Below are 22,318 nucleotides of genomic sequence, written 5' to 3'. Positions count from 1 at the left end.
GCGTTCCTTTTGTTTCCATTTTGCAGAGTAATTTGAGGAGCATTGGCTTTAAATTTCTTTGGACGTCTGGTAAAATTCTGCATCAACTCCAGCTGGCCCTGAGCAGTGGCAGCAGAGTTGCTGGTGGTGGTGGTTGTTTTTGTTATTGTGAAACCTTTAAATACTCCTTTTACTTCAGTAGGGGTTATATGTCAGCTTCAGTTATTTATCTGATCTTGTTTTAGTTCCCAGTTTATCTTCTAAAAAGAGAGGAATTAAAAATTGTGGAGTTGAAAAATAGAACTGTGGAGAGGATGTGGGAAAATATAAAAGAGGAGGCATTGTGATCAGAATATATTGTATGGGAAAAATATTTTCAGGAAAAAAGAAGAACAGTTGGAAATGCTTGACTCCATGGAACCCAAGTTGATACAATTTTTTAACTTTTAGGAAATACAATGATGCAAGAAAAATGATTAACTTGACAAAATTATCAATAGAAATTAAACTTTGAAAAATGCCATCTATGGGGAAAAACATAATTCTGGAATTAATACCTTTATCCTATTTTCCATCCAATCCTAGCCTGCCCTTGTAAGTATTACTTCACTCACTTTATCTATCTTGTTTATGTTAAATCATGTTAACAAAACCATAGCTTTCAATAGATTTTTCAATAAAACGGCACATACACCAAAGTAGAGAAGTAGGCTATACTTTAACCATTTGTTACCTTCATTTATGTTTTAATAGTGTATACTCTGTCAGGCCCATTTTCTTTAGATGGTAGGGGAATCTAGTTAGAAGGCACTAGGCTATAAATTATGATAACTCGACAGGAGTTGTGGCAGTGAAGATGTGAGAAAGTCATCCAACTCTGAATAGACCCCGAAGCATTAAGTGTACTTAGGTAAAAATAAAAACTTCAAGTGATACAAGGTTTTGCTTTTGGACAAATGGTAGCAGTTGTAGTTATTTGAGCTGGAGGATATGAGACTTGCAGAAACTTGACCTGCATATGCTAAGTTTAAGTTTCATTCATGGCAATCTAAGTAGTTTGGTGTTCAGGAATGGCATCCAGGTACAGTTATTAGTATTCATCAAGGTAGGAGTAGGACAGATGTTGAACCTAAATCCTTAGGATAGAAGGCAATCCATGCTTGAATCTGTTTAATAAGATAACACACATGATGCACTCAAAGAAGGGAATATCTGATCATTTTTCTACCCTCATAGTGTGAAGTGTCACAAAGATACTTCCAAAGCCATCTCTATTAGCCAGAAACTGCTTTGGTTTTGATATTTTAGAAAATGTTCATAGTTGCCATCAATCCTAAAAAGTAACCCTGAATATTTAGACTTCCAATAAAATGTCCATCACAAACAGTTGAAAGGCACTGTCAGGTGACATGTGAATTGCTTCCTTGCTGGCCTTCTGCCTGGTTGTCTTCATATCTAATACCTTGGTGTGTGTGTGTGTGTGTGTGTGTGTGTGTGTGTGTGTGTGTGTGTGTGTGACTATTATTCTATCTTCCTGTGCTACCTGATTCATGGCTTCCTCAAACTCAGTGTTAGACATGATATAAAGAGAAGGAAAATAGGCTAGAGAGATGGCTCAGTGGTTAATAGTACTCAGTGCTCTTCCAGAGGACCCACGTTCGATTCCCACAGTGAACATGTAACTCCTGTTCCAGTGGATCTAACAGATTATTCTGTCTTCCTCAGGTATCAGACACATACATGCTGCCTAAATATAAACGCAAATAAATCACTCATATACACAAAATAAAAATAATATAAATTTAAGAAAAGAAAGAAAAGAACATGGGAGTCAAAATACAAAAGATAAAAGTTCCTGAATCATGACACCATCTAATATCCAAATTAGGAAAGAAAGATTTCAAATGAGGTGTAGCTTATTTAAAACACTTGCCAGCTATCTCATTCTTCCTCTAAAAATTGCAGGCACAGCCATAACTAAAGTCACATTCTGGTCTACACAGAAGAAAAATCATTGGATAAGAAACCAATGCAACATTTCCAAAATTAACATCCTTAGTCAGGGTTTCTATTGCTGCAATGAAACACCAAGCCTGAGAAGCAAGTTGGAAGCAAGTTGGGGAGGAAAGGTTTATTCAGCTTACACTTTCACATTACTGCTCATCACCAAAGGAAGTCAGGACAGGAACTCAGACAGGGTAGGATCCTGGAAGGGGGGAGCTGATGCAGAGGCCATGAAGGGGTGCTGCTTACTAGATTGCTTCCCCTGGTTTGTTCAGCACAGGAACAGCAGCCCAGAGATGGTACTACCCATAATAGGCCCTTCATTCTTGATCACTAATTGGGAAAATGCCTTACAGATGGATCTCATGGAGTCATTCCCTCAACTGAGGCCCCTTTCCCTGGGATAACTCCAGCTCATGTCAACTTGACACACAAAACCAGCTAGTACACATCCTAAAGAGTATTGCTCATGGAGTGAATTCAAAACCAACAATAAACTCAGGATCATTGAGTAAAACAAAATTAAGCCTATTTATTTTCTATACAAATGTCAGAGACTGCATCAATAGGCTTTATGAACCTTTACTATATAGAGGTATATCATGCCACTTCCAACATTTGTTTAACATGGAAGCTACTTTTTCTCTAATGATTCACAACAACATCTAGAAATGGCACTCCTTAGAACTGTTTGGGAAATGCTCTGTTAACATACATATGGATGAGACTCTCAAAAGCTAATGCCTGCCCAAGTTGGCAGAACATGACCAGAAAAATTCCCCAGCACCCATTTCCTGACTTGGCACTCAAAGATGTGCAAATCTGTATAACTGTACCTCTGTAAAACCAGATTCCATTTGGATTCAATAAATTTCACTTTTTAAAAAGAGCGAAACTGCTGAACTATCCAATATTCACAGTTATTAAACATTCACTGTGCAAATGAATTTTACCCCCACCTGCTCCCAAAACATTAACTGAATAACTGGAATTAATATTATAGAGATGATGATAATGGTGCCAAAGAACGTATCAGAATTAAATGTTCTATCATGAAGAAAGGGCAGAAATTTTGATCAGTTCTAATTTAATCTTGCTCTTGAGTCTCTTGGGGATGTTCAGTTCTATGCACAGTAATTGGATGAACTATTAATCGAGTGACATCTTCATCAACTTTCCTTTTTACATTTAATCTTAGTCTACATAATATAAGTTTATGTGAAAATCCTTACATATGGATAAATTTTGAAAGTATTTTGCCAACTCTTTGCCACACTGCCTGTATATTCTTCAGAATTAAAGTGGAAGGAGAATGCCTGTGTGATATTGAAAAGCAACCCTTCCAAGAGAATCAGGGACTTCTAGAAAAAGCTATCATCATGCTCTGTCAGCTGTTGGCCTCATAGTCACACAGAATAGAGTGACGTGTCATTACATGAGACAAAGTATTTAGAAGGATATTGTCTTCATTGCTGCCCTGTTACTGTGGAAAGACACCATGACCAATATAACTCTTAGCAAATATTTAATTCGAGGCTCATGGTTCCAGAGAGTAGTAGAGTACATGACCATCACAGTGAAAGCAGACAGGCATGGCGCTGGAGTAATAGCTGAGAGCTCTATATCCTAATCCGCAAGTAGCAAAAAGAGAGGGAGGAAGGGAGAGAGGGAGGGAGGGAGGGAGGGAGGGAGGGAGGGGAGAAAGAGAGAGAGGGGCGGGGCTGGTATGAGCTTTGAAATCTCAAAGCCCACCCCTAGTGACACACTTCCTCCAACAAGCCACTCCTACTCCAACAAGGCCACACCCTTGGCAGGGAAGGGAGAGGCAAAGATTAAAACAGAGACTGAAGGAACAGCCATTCAGAGCCTGCCCCACATGTGGCCCATACATATACAGCCACCCAATTAGACAAGATGGATGAAGCAAAGAAGTGCAGACCGACAGGAGCCGGATGTAGATCGCTCCTGAGAGACACAGCCAGAATACAGCAAATACAGAGGCGAATGCCAGCAGCAAACCACTGAACTGAGAATAGGTCCCCTATTGAAGGAATCAGAGAAAGAACTGAAAGAGCTTGAAGGGGCTCGAGACCCCAAAAGTACAACAATGCCAAGCAACCAGAGCTTCCAGGGACTAAGCCACTACCTAAAGACTATACATGGACTGACCCTGGACTCTGACCCCATAGGTAGCAATGAATATCCTAGTAAGAGCACCAGTGGAAGGGGAAGCCCTGGGTCCTGCTAAGACTGAACCCCCAGTGAACTAGTCTATGGGGGGAGGGGGGCAATGGGGGGAGGGTTGGGAGGGGAACACCCATAAGGAAGGGGAGGGGGGAGGGGGATGTTTGCCCGGAAACCGGGAAAGGGAATAACACTCGAAATGTATATAAGAAATACTCAAGTTAATAAAAATAAAAAAAAAAGAGCTTTGAAATCTCAAAGCCCACCCCTAGTGACACACTTCCTCCAACAAGCCACTCCTACTCCAACAAGGCCACACCCCCTAATCCTTTCAAACAGTTCCACTCCCTGTTACCAAACATTCAAATATATATGAACCTATGGGTGTCATTCTTATTCAAACCACCAAGTTGTTAATCATAAGACTCATTCATAGCTTTGAATGTTGCCATTATTAATTCCTTAAATGGCATCAGTAATGTCATCAAATGCTAAATGAAAAATGTTTGCTACAAACTTAATTTACATACTCTCAAATATACATAAATATTTCAATGGATATGCTTTGAAATAGGAATCGTTGGCACCATATTGTGCATCTCTTAAATGTTTCAGTATTGAATTTATAATAATGAAAAAATCAAAGTTTTTAAGAGCCTTACTCAAGGTTAATAGAATAAATCAAAAGTGCAGTATCAAAAAACTAAATTTATGGTGACTTTCTAAGAGTTTCCTCTGGGTACAGAAGGAACCCACTAAAGATGCTGTCATCCTCCGGGCCGACATACAGTCCATTCCAGTCCTTTGATACCTCCAGCCACACTTGATCTCCTGCACTCAATTTCAGAACGAGGAGGAGAGAGGCCTGATCTACTTGCTGACCATAGAGCGTCTCTCTGGACTTGAACTGCTTCCTGTTGCGGGCCATGAGGCTTATTCGAGCAGGTCGACCCCTGACAGTAACATGATAGGAAAAAATATATGTCCCAGGAACACTACAGTTAAATTTCCCAGTGACAGGGCTATAATCCCCTTGGTCATTGGAAAGAATCTTGTCAAATTTGATGGGGATATTGGGGGGAGGGAAAGGCTTAGATAAAAGGGCACTGAAAGCTGACTGTGGGACTTGAGTGGCCTCGCCTTTGGAACCCTTCATACCCCGGGAGCCCTTCTTCCCTGTTGGCCCTCGAACTCCTTTGTTTCCAAGCTCACCCTTTGGCCCAGCAGGTCCGGTGAAACCCGGAGAACCTGTCTCTCCTTTTTCTCCTTTAGGGCCGGGATCGCCTCTGAGCCCTGGTAGACCATCTGAACCCCTTTTGCCTTCTGCACCAACATCACCTTTGCTACCTTTCTCTCCCTCCATCCCTTTCTCCCCTTTCTGCCCCTTTTCCCCCCTCTGCCCTGAATCCCCACGGTAGCCTTTCTCCCCGACACCACCCTTCTCGCCCTTGGCCCCAGGCTGTCCAATGAATCCATGGGCCCCAGAGGCCCCAGGGTCTCCTTTCTCTCCCTTGGTGCCATTCCCACACAGGTCCCCCTTGGAGCCTTTTTGTCCTTTCGTTCCTGCTGGGCCGATGTTTCCTTTATCTCCCTTGAGACCAAGTGCACCTGAAATAAAAAAGTAAAATAATGCTTAAGACTCATATAAACTATGACATATGACCACAGACCTAAAATATTAAAATAATACCAATTAAAGGGACTTGTAAAACTGGTTCTTGCCTGGGCAAAGTCTGAGTCTAGTAGTCGTTAAGTGTCCCGAGCAATATTACCATGTCTGTTCTCAGAAGTGGAATAAGTAAGGCTTCCAAGAAACAATAATGTTTTTTCTTCCCCTTTTAAGATAACACAGAATTGTTTTATTCCGCTAGCTTTTGCGTTTGGCACTTTCCAAGTAGCCGGCTCAATCTCTGTCTTCCCCATCATGCTCAAGGTCTCACGGGCACAGAAACAGAAATACAGAAATTCCTTTTGCTGATGATGGCTCAAGAAAAGGAGCGGAACACAGACATATTTGCCTAAAGCCCTCAGTGCCTAGACTGACTTCATCCAGTGACCACACTGCATTATTAAAATAAGAAGAATCTGCCTATACGCCTTGCAAACTCCTGCTTTTATGAACAGAAAGAGATGGGGTTTTCCAGTAGTCAGGTCTTCCCTTGGCTGATTGGACTTTACCTTGCTCTCCTGGCTTTCCTGGGTATCCTGGAATGCCACCTGCTCCTTGGTCCCCGCGGTCTCCCTTTAGTCCTAAAATAGAGCAAGGATTACTATTGACACAGCTATGTCCTTTGGGGTAAAGCTAACACGAGGTTCAGAGCTGCACCACATTCCAATGTTTCTTAGCAAAAAAGAAAAAAAAAATGGGAAAACAGTGTGTTGAGGGACATTAGGAGTGTTGAGTTCTAGCTAATGGTAAGCCACTTAAAGAGATTAAGAACATATCCCTTCAGGCAGAACTCCTCTTTCTCATGGTAGTCATGGGAGGATTCTTCGAACTCCTCATAAAATTCCTAACACCCTCCAAATACCGTGGATGCCTGTGTTGCTGTTTTCCCTATTGCAAATTTTGAGTAACGGTCGAAAATGTCTTCTTTGCTGCCTCCCAATACTGGGATTAAATGTATGTGCCACCATGCCCAGCACCACTGGAAAGCTTAAGTTTGTCTAAAGAGATTGATTAATTGCCTAGATTAAAATTATTTAGTTAGATGGTGACTGAGCACCATGCAGCCTCTCAAGCAAGGTTTTGGATTTTTTTTTAAACCTTCAGTCCTAACCAGGAGTCCACACTAAGTCTAGAAGTAAAAGAAAAGTGGAGTTGCCACTTTATAGAGACTGGCTGAATGAAATTCTGCTTTGATCATCCATCAAAGCGTCTTCTTAAGAACCATATCTTATAGTACCTCCCTAGATATTCTTCCACTTCTGGAAGTCTAGCTTCCAAACTGTATGAAGTGTCTCGGAGGTTCGTCGCTCACTCACGGGTGCTCTGCTAATATAATTCAGCCACAAAAGGATTAAATGTTTCCAAGAATGAAAATCACATAACTGACAAGTGTGAAGGAGCTCTCTCTTACCTCAGCATATTTTTTGAGTAATTACTTCCCTGACTGTTCTAGGAATGAGTTAGGCAGTGGAGGGTGATGGATATGTGATATTAGGCTTTCTGACATGTGACACTGATACTGAACCAATGAGCTTACTGGATAGCTGGTATTTCCACAGGACACCAGTATTCCCTGGGAAACTTCTAAATATCCCAGTGAATCTGTAACTTTAAAGTACTTGAAAGTACACAGGAGCCAGGCTTTTCTGGGACAGAAAGCCTTCTACGCTGATGCCTTCATAGAATTATAGGCTTCTTGGGCAGGAAGAGATCAATGGAATCACTCACAACTACAAATCTTCTTTGATAAACAGGTTATAAGTAACTAGAAGCCAGCCCATTCCTCTCAGGTTCCAGGCAGTGTAAAACCATTACTATATTTTAATCATTTCTTCTGGTTTTCTTTTTAGATCAAAATATTTAATCTGTTCAGCTTCCCACCATAGATGTTGTCTCTGCTTTCAGAGTAAGCCAAAGACAGTTTCCAACTCCCCTTAACAGCCGGCTTTCTACCTGAGCTGAGTATCCTACAGGGTTGCTTAGTCTGCTGCTATGTAGTGTTAAATTAGTTGTATCATTTGAAACAAAAATATCCAGTGAACTCTGTGTGTATATTTGAAAGAAAGAGCCCTTGCTAGCATGCACAGTCTCGCCACCCAGTACTAGAGCAGGGGAAAAAGAAAAAAATGAAAGCTCTCACACACAAAGACAGGACCGTTCCCCCAGACTATACTTCATGATTTCTAGTCTCTGGGTCATACTGGTGGCCATCAAGCTATGGAAAGGTTGTTTAAGAGTCTCTCTTGGCATCTTTTTCTTCGGATTTGTTGGCTGGTTGGTTGGTTGGTTGGTTGGTTGGTTGGTTGGTTGGTTGGTGGTTTATTTTGCTTTTCGCTCTCTGTTTTGGTTTAAGGAAGAATATTGAGGGGAAGAGAGAACATGAAGGTGGGTGGGAAGGGAGGTGGTGATGGGATCGGAGAGGAGTTGGGAGAGGGAAAAACATAATCAAAACATATTGTATGACTAATTGTTTTTAAAAAGAATAACTAAAAAAGTCTCTCTCTATTACCCTATTTTCTGCTGGGGTGGGTTTATATGTGAGATATGTGTGTGTGTGTGTGTGTGTGTGTGTCTGTGTGTGTGTCTGTGTGTCTGTGTGTGTGTCTGTGTGTGTGTGTCTGTGTGTGTGTCTGTGTGTGTGTCTGTGTGTGTGTCTCTGTGTGTGTGTGTGTCTGTGTGTGTGTGTGTCTGTGTGTCTGTGTCTGTGTGTGTGTGTCTGTGTGTGTGTGTCTGTGTTACTCTGTGTGTGTGCATCATGATATTCCCAAATACTTAAAGTTTTTCACTTAGCCATGTATAAAGTTAATATTTTATGTCAGATTGTCAGATTAATACATGAGATTTTAAAAGCCCACTTTCAATACTCTAGCTTTTTTTTTTTTAGCAAACTGCTTTTCTTTAAAATGATGCAGAACCTTCCTGAGTTTAATCAGAAATGGAATAGTTACCCACCTTTCTCTCCTTTCTGGCCTTTGGGGCCTTGGGGTCCACTGGTTCCTGGGGGTCCTGGGCTTCCAGTGTCACCAGTCTCTCCTTTAGGACCTAGAATCATCACATTAGAAAAAAATATATTTTGAAATTCATTGGTTCAGGGGGAAAGGCAGTTATTTTACTGAAACCCAAAACTGTCAATGTCTAATGATAAAATCAGGTTCGAATAAGCCATTACAGAGTTCCAAGGGCAATATTTTTGCCTTATTTGCAATTCTGTACTAGGTGGATAGATAAATTGAGCCCGTTAGTGCTTGTCACTATATTTATGGCAGTGACCAAATGATTCAGGGAAGCCGCACTACGTCAAATGGCAAAAACAAAATGATTATCTAACACTTAACCTCCCACAGACCACACTTTTAAACTGGAAGTAAAAACACAATACAAAACACTTTGAGATCCCCATTCATCCACTGACTCACTGATTAGGAACCGTATGTGAGGTTTGCTGTACACTAAAGTGTCTTGCTAGATGCTATAATTGTGGCCATCAATAAGCCAAGGGTTTTTATACACAGACACACACACCCCACACACACCCACACACAGAGATGAGAATTTGTACAAGGTAAACATCAAACAGATAACCATAAAGAGACTATAAATGGTCCCACTGTAGTTAATATAAAGCAAAAAAAGGAAGGCTGCATTGTAAGTTACAGTTAAAAATAAAATGAGTTATATTTATTAGGTCAGAAGAGAATCCTTTGAGAAAATAACATTAAACAAAAACTCTATGAAGGAATCAAAATTTCCTGAAGTACCTTTTTAAAAGACAGTATCTTTAAACATCTAAAAAAAAATCCATCATGGTGCATCTAGGTAGTGACCAAGGATGCGGTCTGAGGACTAGGAGGCAGGCAGAGGGGAGATCATGCAAGCCTGACATCATTGTTTGATTGCTGTGAAGAGATGCCATGAGCAAGATAACCCTCAAAAAAGAAAGCGTTTATTTGGGACTCATGATCCCAGAGGGGTAAAGTACATGACCATCCCAATGAGAAGCAAACAGGCACGGTGGTACTGACACAGCATCTGGGAGCTTCACACTCTGATCCTCAGGCAGCAGACAAAGTGAGGGAGACAGACTGGGCTGTTCTGGCTTTTTAAACCTCAAAGCCCCTGATAAGCCTCCTCCAGGAAGGCTTCCCTTCTTAATCCTCCCTGTATAGTTCACCAACTGGGAGCTAAGCCTGCAAATGTAAGAGCCCCGGGAAGGCTTTCTCATCCAAACCACCACAGATAAACTTATTCATCCAGGCAGGCCACTCACCTAGAACTCACCTAAAACTAATTATTCTTTCTGAAAGTTCATTCCTCTCTGCAGAGTGAAAAATTGCTTTTCACTTAGAATACTTCAAGGCTAATTTCTTCAAAAGTTTACCATATAGATAATCACACTCAACGAAATCACAGAATTACATTTTAATTATAATTAAAGCTAATGAAATAGAGTGAAATAGAAATTTAAAAACAAAAAAAAAATCGATGGAATGAGAACTCATATTCAGTACAATTCCATTTCTATAAGTGTTTGAACGAAACCCTTTAACAAATCACTTGTCACAGAGAAGGCTGAAGGCAGGCTCTTGCATCTGAAGAAGAGTTGCATGGGGGAGAGGAATGGAGGCAGACTCAGCAGAGGAAGTGAGAGCATGCAAGAAAGACAATCTCAGTTTGCAGCGTCATGCAGTGTCTCTTCCAAAGGCGTGTTTCTACACCTGAGAGAAACAAGGAAGCACATGCCTGGACTGGCTCAGGAGCTGCAACTACACACAGGGCCAGAGGGAGAGTGCCTGCTCTCACCTCTCCACAGATGCATTCCACCAAGCACCTCAAGATTGAGCCTAAGAGGAAAAGCTGGGGTTCCCATGAGCCAGCTGTCTTTGCTTTCACATTCTGCTCCGGCAGGTGCTGCAACTTCTAAGTCGACCAAAGCATCACTGAGCCAGGAGCACATCACCAGGTGCAGCATAAACGTATCTTCAGTATTGTAAAGACTGAGAAGTGTTATAAAGTTCCCATTCTTCTTAACATGGGGTGCCCACAGTAACTGAACTAAAAACAGAAGAAACGAAGTGTTGTCTTCCGGTCGTTAAATATATTTGAATATTTTCATGATTTCTTTCATCCGTAAGTTGAATCTAACTGGACTTTTAAAAGTAGATAATTCAACTTGTTATGCCTGCGATGTGCATGTTCCCATGACCAACGACTGAGAGTTAAGAAAGAGAAGGTTGAAATGCTTGCTTGGATTACAGTAGGTTTATTCTTTTCCTTCACATTTGTTCAGTGCTGCTCTTAGAGTAGATTTCTAATGAAAGAAACAAAAAAAGGCTTGAAGAATCATGGAGCAGGTCTACTTATGCATTTAGGAACATGTATGTATACACACACACACACACACACACACACACACACGCATGGATCATAGCTTCATAGTCAATACATTCTCTCCATACACAAAGAAAGTGATGGACAGACACACAGACAGACAGACAGACAGACAGACAGACACACACACACACACACACACACACACACACGACAACAATTAAAGAAGAAAGAGGCCATGAATTTGAAGGAGAACAAAGCATGGGAAAGAGAGCATGGGAAGGTTTGGAAGGAGAAAGGGGGAGGGGAAAAATGATGGATTTCATAAACTCGAAAAAATAAAAACTGATTTTAAGAAACTGGTAAAGTTAGAATAAACTGCAGCAAACTGTCTAAATCTGAAAAATCAGGGTGCTGTCATATCGGGACCAGAGAATTCACAAGACAGAACCACACTCCCTCCAATTAGCTGAGTCATGAGAGTAGTCTTCTGAGCATTTATTCCATGTCAGGCTGCACAGCATTCATATTGCTTATGGTATCATTTAATCCTGTCTCCCATGGCTGAGCCTGAGGCTTAAGGCTGTATTGAAACCTTCGTAGGAGAAGGTCAGTGATGGAGTCAACCACCTGAGCTTGAGGCCAGCTGTTAACTTGGGCCTGTAATTGCAACTGCTTGGAAGACCGAGGTAGGAGCTAGTCAAGTTCATAATCTGCCTGGGCTTCAGAGTGATCAGCAAGCCAACATGGGTAACTTTGGGGACAGCTAAAAGTTAAAAGCCTCTTAAAAGGCAATAGCCTAGCATGCTCAAAGCCCTGTGTTCAATCCGCAGCATAAATAAACACATAGCATTCTGATCCAGATAACATAACCAGTAAAATTATGAGCTGTGAGCCACCCAGACAGCCTAGAAACTTGGCACATCTCCAAACTATATGTCACAAAGATGAGAAGAGGAAGTGATGTCCAAGCACAGCTCACCATTAGGTGAAACAAAAACCCCTGTGCTATGGACCTCACTGCCTTCGGCTGTGTCGTGACCTGTTGAGTTTCGCTGGCCCTGACTTTGGGCCTTCCATCTTTAATCAGCTCCCCAACCAAATCAGTCATTAAGTATTCTCATAATTATGACTTCCTCAGCCTCATTATCTTTCCAATAGTGAGTCACCAACCAGGAAACCTTGGGGTCTAATCTCATCCTCTTTACCCCTTAATCCAGGTCAGCATAAAGAACCCATCTCTCTAAAACCCCCACCACAAAAGGAAATCAATCGAAAGCTCCGGGGACACATAATCACTGATTTTACAGCTTTCTAGTCTTCAGGCTGGATGCAGCAGACATTACATGAATTTTTTTTCAAGGAATAGTGAATTTAACTTTGACATTCTGATCTTAATTTTACCTTAAGTCGTCTATACCACATAGCACATAAAAGGCAAATTACAGTAAGACAGAGGGCATATTCATTATGTGTATATTGAAGACATCTGAGATTTTGAAATAGTAACCATGGTGTTCAACAGAGAAAATTGCTGGGCAGTGTCAGTGTAGCATTTCCGTGAGGACCAAAGTGAATTCTGTACTTCACTCTCCCGTCATAGCCCCTCCACTTCTAACCCTAACTACAAATAGCACCCAAGAAGTTCTTCAGCCACCACCGTTTCCTCATGTGCAGTAGAATTTCACTTATCATTTTTAAAAATCAACCATTAAAAACTCTAATGGACATTGCCTGAGCTGCCTAGAAAACCTCAGCCCCAGGACTGGAGTTGGGATTCCCTGACTCAGTTCAAACCAGCCCTTTTAAGACAGTAGTGGGTCTTACCCAACTTGGTAGGCACTGGTCATGTGTGGTTAATGAGAAAAGGCTTTGCCAGAGCCTGACAAACACAGATGTGGATGTCGCCGCCAACCATTGAACTGAGCACAGGGACCCCATTGGAGGAGTTAGAGAAAGGACTGAAGGAGCTGAAGGGGGACCAAACCCATAGGAAGAACAATAATATCAACCAACCAGAACCACCCCCCCCAGAGCTCCCAAGGACTAAACCACCAACCAAAGAGTACACATGGAGGGACCATGGCTCCAGCTGCATATGCAGCAGAGGATGGCCTTGTCTAACATCAATGGCAGGGGAGGCCCTTGGTCATGTTGAGGCTCGATGACCCAGTGTAGTGGGCAGTGAGTGGGTGGGTGGAGTGGTAAAGCACCCTCATAAAAGCAGGGGGAGGAGGATGGGATAAGGGGTTTGCAGAGGGAGACCAGAAAAAGGTGATAACGTTTGAAATGTAAATAAAGAAAATAGCCAATAAAAAAAAAGTACTCTGGAAATAAGACTGTAATTGGGACTCAGTGGTTAATAGTACAGGTTGCTCTTCCAGAGTGCCTGGATTCAATCCCCAACACCCACAAGGTAGCTCACAGTTCCAATAACTCCAGTGCTAGAAGACATGACACCTTCTTCTGACCTCTAAGAGCACGAGATACACACGTGACCCACAGACACGCACGTAGGCAAGATGACCATACTCATACAATAAAAATAAGCAAATCCTTTCAAAAAGAAATATGGCTGTGGTTACTGAACTGCATTTTTATCTTATGTATCAGTGAGCGTGTTTCAATTTGCATTTGTCACATTCTTACACCTAGCCTGCCACTGCCCTTTGCTGGCAGTGCAGAAATCGTCAGAACAATGCTACACCCCAACCCTTCCTCTCTGGGCATTTTCAAGTACCTTGTTGTCCAGTCTTTCCGGGTTCTCCTTTCTGCACAGTGACAAATGAACAACAATGGCAGCAATTCAAAAAGAAATTAGCCGTGTCCAGAGAGAAGCTCTCAAGGGGAAGGAGACGGGTTGTGGCGGAGGCAGAGGGGCCAGTGGTGGGGTCTGCCGTTGCCAAGGCGGGGGATCCAGTGGTGGGCTCTGCCATGGCAGCCATTTCTGTACGGAGGGTTTCTTCTTCGTCCAGAGAGAGGCCACTGGATGGCTTTAAGCCCTTCAGCGTCTCTTTTCCTTCAAATTTCTTCGTAAATTTGCTGTATGGTGTGGTCTTTGCTTTCGTGTCCACATGATCCGCAGACAAAGTAATTAAAAGAACACAAAGCAAAGAAAATATCCACATATTCGAGGCTGGAAGGCAACATTTTAAGAAATACACAAATTATAAGTGTTCAAATAAAAGCACTAAGTAATACCATCTATCATTTTATGGGAAGAATAAACACATCTCTGAGACATAGAATAATCAGCATGTGTGATTTAGAATTGTGTATTGTTTGGTCTATTTTATATGTAAGTGTATGTGTGAGTCACCTCGGGGCATTTTATTTAAAGCACTTATTATGAGGAGCACTTTGCTTTCAGTTCTCCCTTCTGGTTGCTTCTTGGTGTTACATGTTCTCAAACGGTGTTCTCAATCATTCAAATTATCTTGCCAAAGAGCAAACATGATCTATAATAAATGCAGCATGCCTTAATAGCTCATATACCCTGTGGAAAACAAATGTGTGTGATTTCCTCCCTGACCTCACTCAGATTTATAGGAATCAAATACGTTTGCATTAGAGGGAGATGAAAAATATTGAGCTGAATAGTTTATTCCAGCAAACTCAATTCTTTCAGAAAAAATACTGGTAAAATAGTCTTTAAATCTACTAGGGATAATGGCCCTGTAGTGAGAGCACTCTCTTGGAATCTATTATAATAAATGGAGAGGGAGACAATAAAAAAATCATAACGTTGAATATATACTGTGCTCTAGGATTTTTCACATGCCCCTTAACTCTCAGGTTCTTTGTTGTATAATTTGGGGAGTTTTTTGAAAACTCACATTTATCTTTGGGTTATTTTAATTAGTTATTCTTATTAAGTTTTTTTAACCAATGTCCAAAGAAACACGATATAATCTTCCCAGAAAAGTGAAATTGGGAAAGCTCATCCTTCCATTCCCCATCACTAATAGTCATTCCCGACTGCTAATAGAATAGGACACACACATATGTTGTCTGATATCAGGTGGGAAAGAAACAAAACCGTAGAGACAAATAGTGAGAAGATCGAAATAAGGAGAGTGACGAAAGAGCCTACTATGTGTAGGGCCCCTACACATAGCTTCACTATCAATGCAACAAGATCTCAAACTGTGCATTCCAGGCAGGTGACACACACTTGCTAATCATCACAAATGAGGAAGCAAGCAGCAGGAAGTTACATTCCTCGTCCACAGTCCTAAAACCCGTAGGCTTTGGATTTAGCGCTCAAGTGCAGTTCTGTTTAATTTCAAACCCAAATTCGTTTCCACAAATCACGTGGAATTTATAAGGATGGGATTAAAGAACAATAAATTTGAGGTTAGCTCAATGAAGTGGAGCTATGGGAGAGACAGACATAGATCAACACGGAGGAGAAGAGATAAACATGAAATGCTTCATTTTTCAAAACTCTGTAAATTTCCCAAAAAGGCCAACTTTCCTTCTAACTGTCTTTGCTGCTATACCGTTGCCTCAGCTACTACTGGCTAACATTGGTAATGTCCCTGGAACCGAGGCATTATTTTTAATGACACCAGAGGTAAGTCACGGTCCTGTTTAGGAAGAAGAGATGAAGACAACAGAAGTAAGGCAACGTGAAAGGCAGCCCATCACCAACAGCCGCCATTGCAGATGCATACACCACGTCCCTACTCGCACCTCCCAGCCACAAGATGGGCATCCGCATACGGCCAGTATACGTCAGCCACACCCACCGCACCCCCATCCCAGCGTCTTATACTGTGGCTCAGTGAACCCAATACGAAGCCGTAGGTGATGAACCTCATTGAAAATCTGGTAACAGTAGTACGTTTTCGAACACACAAGAACCAAAACTTAATTCAAAATCAAACTCCTGATGAATCTGAAGTGGCTTTGGCCCTGCTCGTCTGTGTCACATCACATGACTTCACTGACGCCTTGGCTCTACCTACACAATGTGTAAGCTTCGCACTGCCTATGACGTCAGGCCACACAATGCCAACTGAAGCTGCCTGAAACAGGTCGGTTCAGGTTCCAGATGACTGTGTGCTGTGAATTGCATTGTTTGTTGACAGTGCACTTACAGAAATGTAATTGCTTAATTATGGAAAACAAAGACAATTGTTTCCTACCGTCATGTTAATCTCCGAATTAGTGTCCTTGGATTGGATTGTGTTAGAATGCTTGATTGAAAAAAAATGCTGTTTGAGTTGCTGTGCTGAATTTCATTTTTTTAAAAAAAATCAGTAAGATTTGGCTTGGTGGTAGGACAGAATCTCCATCAATTTCTATACTGGCTCTAAACATACTTCTTTCCATTTTGTACTTTGTATTTAAATAAAACACCATCCTTCGCACTGACAGTTATAGTATTGGAGTATTGCTCCACTCTTAAAAATGTTCAGGATCGTCTACATGCAGCAATAACAAACATTCGGCCAAATTTTAGCTCTCAATGTTTATGTAAAAATAAATATACCCTGCTCATTAGCATACTCATTGGTTTAAAAAATGAATAAAACAAACAATTATTCTAAAAGAAATTTTGTTATGATTTATTACCAGTGGGTGTTTGATCTGGATACCTGTTTTATATTCCCATATGTTAAGCACACACAAGAATTTCTCAGGAAAAAAGAGGTCAAAAGTCAAAAAAGTTTAGGAGGCCTCTGTATCTAACAAGATTTTTGTTTTTTAAAGACAGTGTTTCTTTGTGTAACAGCTCTGCTTGTCCTGGAACTTGATTTGTAGATGGGCTGGCCTCAAAGTAGAGATCCACCGGCCTCTGCCTCTCTGGTGTTGGGATTAAAGCCATAAACCACCATACCCAACCTATCACAAGATACTGGGTATAACTAAATATAACTAAACTTTCAGTAATTGTATAATTGTATTCCATAAAACCACCCTTTGATCAACCACCCTTTATTTAAAACATCTAAAAATATCCTGTGAAAGATTCTCAAGTAGAAAAATACCATAGTCTCATAGCACCGGGGAAGCTGAGGCAGGAAGATTGTGAGTCTGAGGCTAGCCTGGGCTACTTAACAAGACTCTGTCTCAAAAAGAAAAGAAAGGAAAGAAGGAAAGGAGGAGGTGGAAAGAGAGGGAGAAGGATAGAGGGAGAGACTGGGAAGAGGGAAGAAAAAGAAAGATGAAAAAGAAGTTTACAGAACTGAGTAAATGCTGAGTGGATCTTTAAAAAATGACGTCATGAGGTTGGAAAGGTGGCTCAGAGGTTAAGAGTGCTCCCTGCTTTTGCAGAGGACCTGAGTTCAGTTCCCAACACCTACATCTGGAGGTTCACAACCACCTCTAACTCCAGGTCCACGGAAACTTATGTATGGCCTCCACAGACACCCATACATAAGTGGCATATATTCACACAGACACAGAACACACATAAATTTTAGAAATAAATAAATCTGTTTTAAAACGAAGTTGTGAGGAAATAGCCTTTCCTTGTTCTTCCTGGGGCACATCTGCTATTCTTCCGTCCGTACGTACTTGGTATGTTTTTATGCTATAACTATTTTGTAATGGGTCTTAGGAAACCAGTCATGAGAGGACAAGGAAGAGATAGCTGGAGGGCCCCTTACAGAAGAAGAAAGCCAGCCGTGATGGCACCACTCAGAGCACTTTATAACTCTTATGTCAGTTTCACTACACAAGAGCCATATGAAGTAAGACCCGCCACGTCCACTTAATAAGTTATGAAATGGAGACACAGAGAGGATTAGTGGAAGGGGAGGAGGACAGTGATGTAGTTTTACTTTAACTGAAAATAAGTTTAAATGATAAATTCATAAAAACATGCCCCCCCCCAAACAAAATAATTCAAGTAATGACTCAGTGATTCAAACCTGTGAGGACTTCAGATGGAATGTTGTCACTGGGACAATAAAAGGACAAAACAGAAGTTTTAAGCATAAACTTTGATGTAGGTTAAATCCTAACATGGGTGTAAAAGTAAAGACTGGAGAAGAGATGGGAATCTGGGAAGAAGAGTTAGTCATTACAGGACTTGCCCTGCAAGCTTGAAGATTGGAAGCCAAGGGCAGTGGCTGCTTTCAGCTCAGCACTGGAGATCTGCAGACAAACAGATCCTGGTAGCTCACTGAAGGCCCAGCCTCACCAGGAGCCAAAACTGGTGAGAGACCCCATCTTAAATATAAGGTGGAGAGTGACTGAGGATGGCATCTGACAGGGACTCTGGCCACTGTATGCAAATGCACATGGGTGCATGTGCACTCTCACAGACAGGCAGGCAGGCAGGCATGCAAGTAAATAGACAGTCAGAAAGACCATCAAGACCAAGACAGAGATGGGGAGAGTTTATAATTTCCGAACAGAAACCTAACCCTTTTCATCCTGGATGTTGTCTTGTCTGTAAAAACTAGGAAGTATAAAGTTAGATGACTGACGAGTAATAACCATGCCACAGATGTCTTCTGAACTGCAAGGAGAAATAAGAAAAGCAGGGGGAGTAAATATGATATGATAAGGTACAATCAGATTCACATGTGAAAGTGTCATCGTGAAAGCCAATGTGTGCTGTGCTGGTTTGTGTGCTAACGGGTGTTTGCGGAGCTTGAAATAAGTAGGCACAGTTGTAAATATAGGTATTGCATTGCTGCGCTGGGTTCCCCCACCCCCTTGACTCACACCCTTTGCAGCGTGAGTTTTGTACTTACAAAGAAGTGGCATCTTCTCCTGATGTTCAGTCTGACTCCCACCATGTGACCAATAAAATGAGGTAGGAGTGAAAAGTACCCAATCTCAAACCAACTCCTAAGGGGTACATATGTGTTTCCACAATTTATTCCTTTCATCAGATGTGAATGGTCGCAGGAGGAGGGGAGACACACAGAGTTGGCTCCCCCAGATAAGCTACCCTGCCAAAACCAGGCTAGACTGAAGTCCTGGCTAACCTGAGTACACATGGACGCTCTCAGTACCAGCTGAAAACAACTAAGATCTCCTAACTGCCTTGGGTCCTACTCACATGTCTCAGCTACCCACTGCTGTGTAACAAAGTATCCCACTCAGCATTTTAAAACAATGGCTGTCTCATTATCAAAAGACTGTCTAGCAAGATTTTGAGCCTTCGCCTACACAAGTACTTTATTCCAGCTGTGTTCTTGGTGATGACAACTGTAAAGAAAGAAAATAACTTCAGTTGCAAGGATATGTGTGCATACACTTCATGAGTTGCAGCAATGGTGGCCTTTTTGACCTTACATAGGACATTCTTCCCCCTCTGACTCTAGATAACTACTCAAAATTATAAGACGAAGTTGTATGTGTATGACATTATTTTTCTACCTGAATTTTCTTACAATGTTTCATTTAGGCTAGAATGATTTTACTTGCTATCATTTTGAGTAACTGAGGATGGTATGAAAATTCCCATTCTAATAAGTGTGTGTGTGGTGAATTTCCTGAGGAGAATGGCTTTTTTTTTTCTTTTTTGAGGTTTAGGCAGTGGTTGAGCTTCAGTTTGAAGCACAGAATAAACCAGAGATGATTGTGGTAAGTAGGACAGTATAGACATGGCAGTGTTTGCATAGAAATTATACTACTGACAGCATCCAACACCAGAGATTGCAGTCTCTGTGTGAATTTCGGGAGTTCAGTAAAACCTGATAAAGCAGCTAGACTGAGAAGAGCTGGCTGGGCTGAAGAGCTTGCCTCAGTGATGACAAGTGAAGGAAAGGGAAAGCATTGGAAGACGTCTGAACCCCACTGGAGAAATGGGATGACGTGGCGCTGAGGATGCTAGCAGACTTCTGTGATTTCCTCATTCAAATCATCAATCAACAGTGATGTGAGCCGCCGCCACAGGGATCATTAGAAGTCTTAACCTCACATTAATTTCAGGCATGCGAACGCCAAGAGAGAAGGCCTCACAAGAACATATGCCACAAGAAAGAAGACAGAGAGGCGTGGTTACAACTACTCCTTTTATTTTAGTGTGTGTGTGTGTGTGTGTGTGTGTGTGTGTGTGTGTGTGTACATAGATGTGTGCCCACACAGGCTAGAAGATGGCAGCAGATTCCCAGGAGCTACAGTCTGCAGTTGGACCACCCACATGCTCACAAGCATCATGACCAAAAAATAACAATTTGGGGAGGAAAGGGTTTATTCATCTTCCACTTCCACATTGCTGTTCATCACCAAAGGAAGTCAGGACTGGAACTCAAACAGCTCAGGAAGCAGGAACTGATGCAGAGGCCATGGAGAGATGTCCCTACTGGCTTGCTTCCCCTTGCCTTGCTCAGCTTGCTTTCTTATAGAACCCAAAACTACCAGCCTAGGGATGTTACTACCCACAAGGGGCTCTTCCCCCTTGATCACTAATTGGGAAAATGCCTTACAGCTGGATCTCATGGAGACATTTCCTCAAGGGAAGCTCCTTTCTGTGTGATAACTCCAGCTTGTGTCAAGTTGATACACAAAACCAGCCAGTACAAGCAGTAAGCACTCTCACCTGCTGAGCTATGTCTCCAGGGCCTGCCACCTCCATCCCCTGCCTCCTAAGATTTATGGTCATCACCCAGTCCTCTTTGCTTCTTGGGGTGCTTGGCACTGTGCTCTCAGGTCTTTGGCAATATAAGAGACAGTATCTGACACCCTGTTTCCTCTTGCCTCAGTTCTTTTAGTACAGGGAAGCTTTTAAGCCTCAGATCTTCAGTTCATTCTCAAAGGCATGGTGTATCAAAAGGGAGACTGTGTCAGCACGGATTTCTGTCTCCTGTTTTACTTTTTTAAGGGCAATTCCAGAGTAATCGCAATCATCTCTAACAGGCTCTGCACATCCCTTTGCGTTGTTGACAGCAACAGTAGAAGCGCTATAATTTCTATTTCCAGTGGGAGCCTGCTCCTTCCAGTGTCTAAATAAATGAATCCATTACAAATTTATTAAGCACACTGAATGTAGCATTACGTTCTACCAAGGTAAATGCTTTCTGTGCCTCCTAAGTACGCAGTAAAATGGAAACATCGTCTCAGCGTTTTTCTGTAAGATGGGAAGAGATTGGCTTTGGTTCAGAATATGACATCACATAGGGTCCAAGTGCAGATGTGGATACCTCTTCTCTCTCTGCCTGCTGCTTTCTCAGGTCCTCCTCTTCTCCTCCTACCCTGCTTTGAATCAAAGTAGCAGTTCTGGACCAGAACATTACCCATGGCAGCCAAGACACACAAACAGAGTGTAGAGAAAAAGCTGCCAAGCTAGGGGAGACCAACAGGTGGTTGGTAGGGGGAGAAATGAAGTCAGCAATGGATGGTGCAATGATAAAAATGTAGAATAAATTTAGGCAGGAAAAAAAAATAAGTCCTGGCTCCAGATCTCCGAAACTGAAAAAATAAAAACTTTTCAAAAGAAAAACTTTTCAAAGGCAAGAACAAAATTATTACTACTTGATTTCATGAGTTTTCACTCCCAGTGATCCTGGCCGTGTCTGCTGTAGCTGTTTTATTTTTCCATTAGTTCAAGCAGAAAGAGGTTGAGGAAAGGGACAGTATGAACTTGTGAGTGTACCGCTAGATAATGAGACAGAAGTAAAATTTCCTGGCAGATAATTCCCGGCTTGTAAAAGCTACGGGTGAGGGTGGGGAATACGTGGGAACTCTTTGTTCTTCCTGAGTCTTCTGCAGACTTAAGGCTGTCCTAAAACACAAAGCTCAGTGATTTCAAAAATGACAAAGTGACAGAACTGGAACACACCGGCCGCTCTGTTCCTTTGTTTGCCTATCCAAGTAGCTGTTAGTAATCTGTCAAAGTCGTTATAGCACTAAACTAAATTTATCATCCATAGTATATTTGTATGGACTTAGGCACGCTAAGAGAAAAATCCATGATAATGTATGACAGCATTGCACACGGGGAATGTTCAACCTGAAGTCCGTCTCATTCTTTTCATGTGTGAAGTCGACACATTCTTTTCTGTGTCTTTGATCAGAAATATTCAAGTACTCATTAAAGTGAGTCTGGCCACATCTGAGCAGATGGCTTCCCTTTCTGGAGACCCAACAGAATGTCTGCAGTGCAGTGCTCCTCACTGGGGACACTGTGGGAAAAGCTGAAGGTTCACTAGTTGTGGAGGCTTGAGGATGCAGAAGTTAGAAAATGAA

General features: G+C 41.8%; 1 protein-coding gene across 7 annotated transcripts in view; it reads right to left on the bottom strand.

The window, feature by feature from the left end:
• Window positions 1-322: 322 nt before the first annotated feature.
• Window positions 323-22,318, bottom strand: part of Otol1 (otolin 1) — a 144,243-nt gene continuing 122,247 nt past the window's right edge. For 6 of the 7 annotated variants that reach the window (XM_087619504.1, XM_087619505.1, XM_087619503.1 and 3 more), the window contains 4 exons: window positions 13,905-14,300; window positions 8,789-8,878; window positions 6,346-6,417; window positions 2,491-5,775 (listed from right to left, as the gene is read on the bottom strand). In XM_087619504.1, coding sequence (XP_087475630.1) covers window positions 4,877-5,775; window positions 6,346-6,417; window positions 8,789-8,878; window positions 13,905-14,292 — 1,449 coding nt within the window. In that variant the 5' untranslated portion in view covers window positions 14,293-14,300 and the 3' untranslated portion in view covers window positions 2,491-4,876. 7 annotated transcript variants of the gene reach the window in all.

Source organism: Rattus norvegicus, chromosome 2 (assembly GCF_021556685.1).
Source record: "Rattus norvegicus strain SHRSP/BbbUtx chromosome 2, alternate assembly SHRSP_T2T, whole genome shotgun sequence".
Lineage (NCBI taxonomy): Eukaryota > Metazoa > Chordata > Mammalia > Rodentia > Muridae > Rattus > Rattus norvegicus.
Note: the sequence above shows the minus strand (reverse complement) of the source record. Positions and strands in the feature narration are given on the sequence as shown.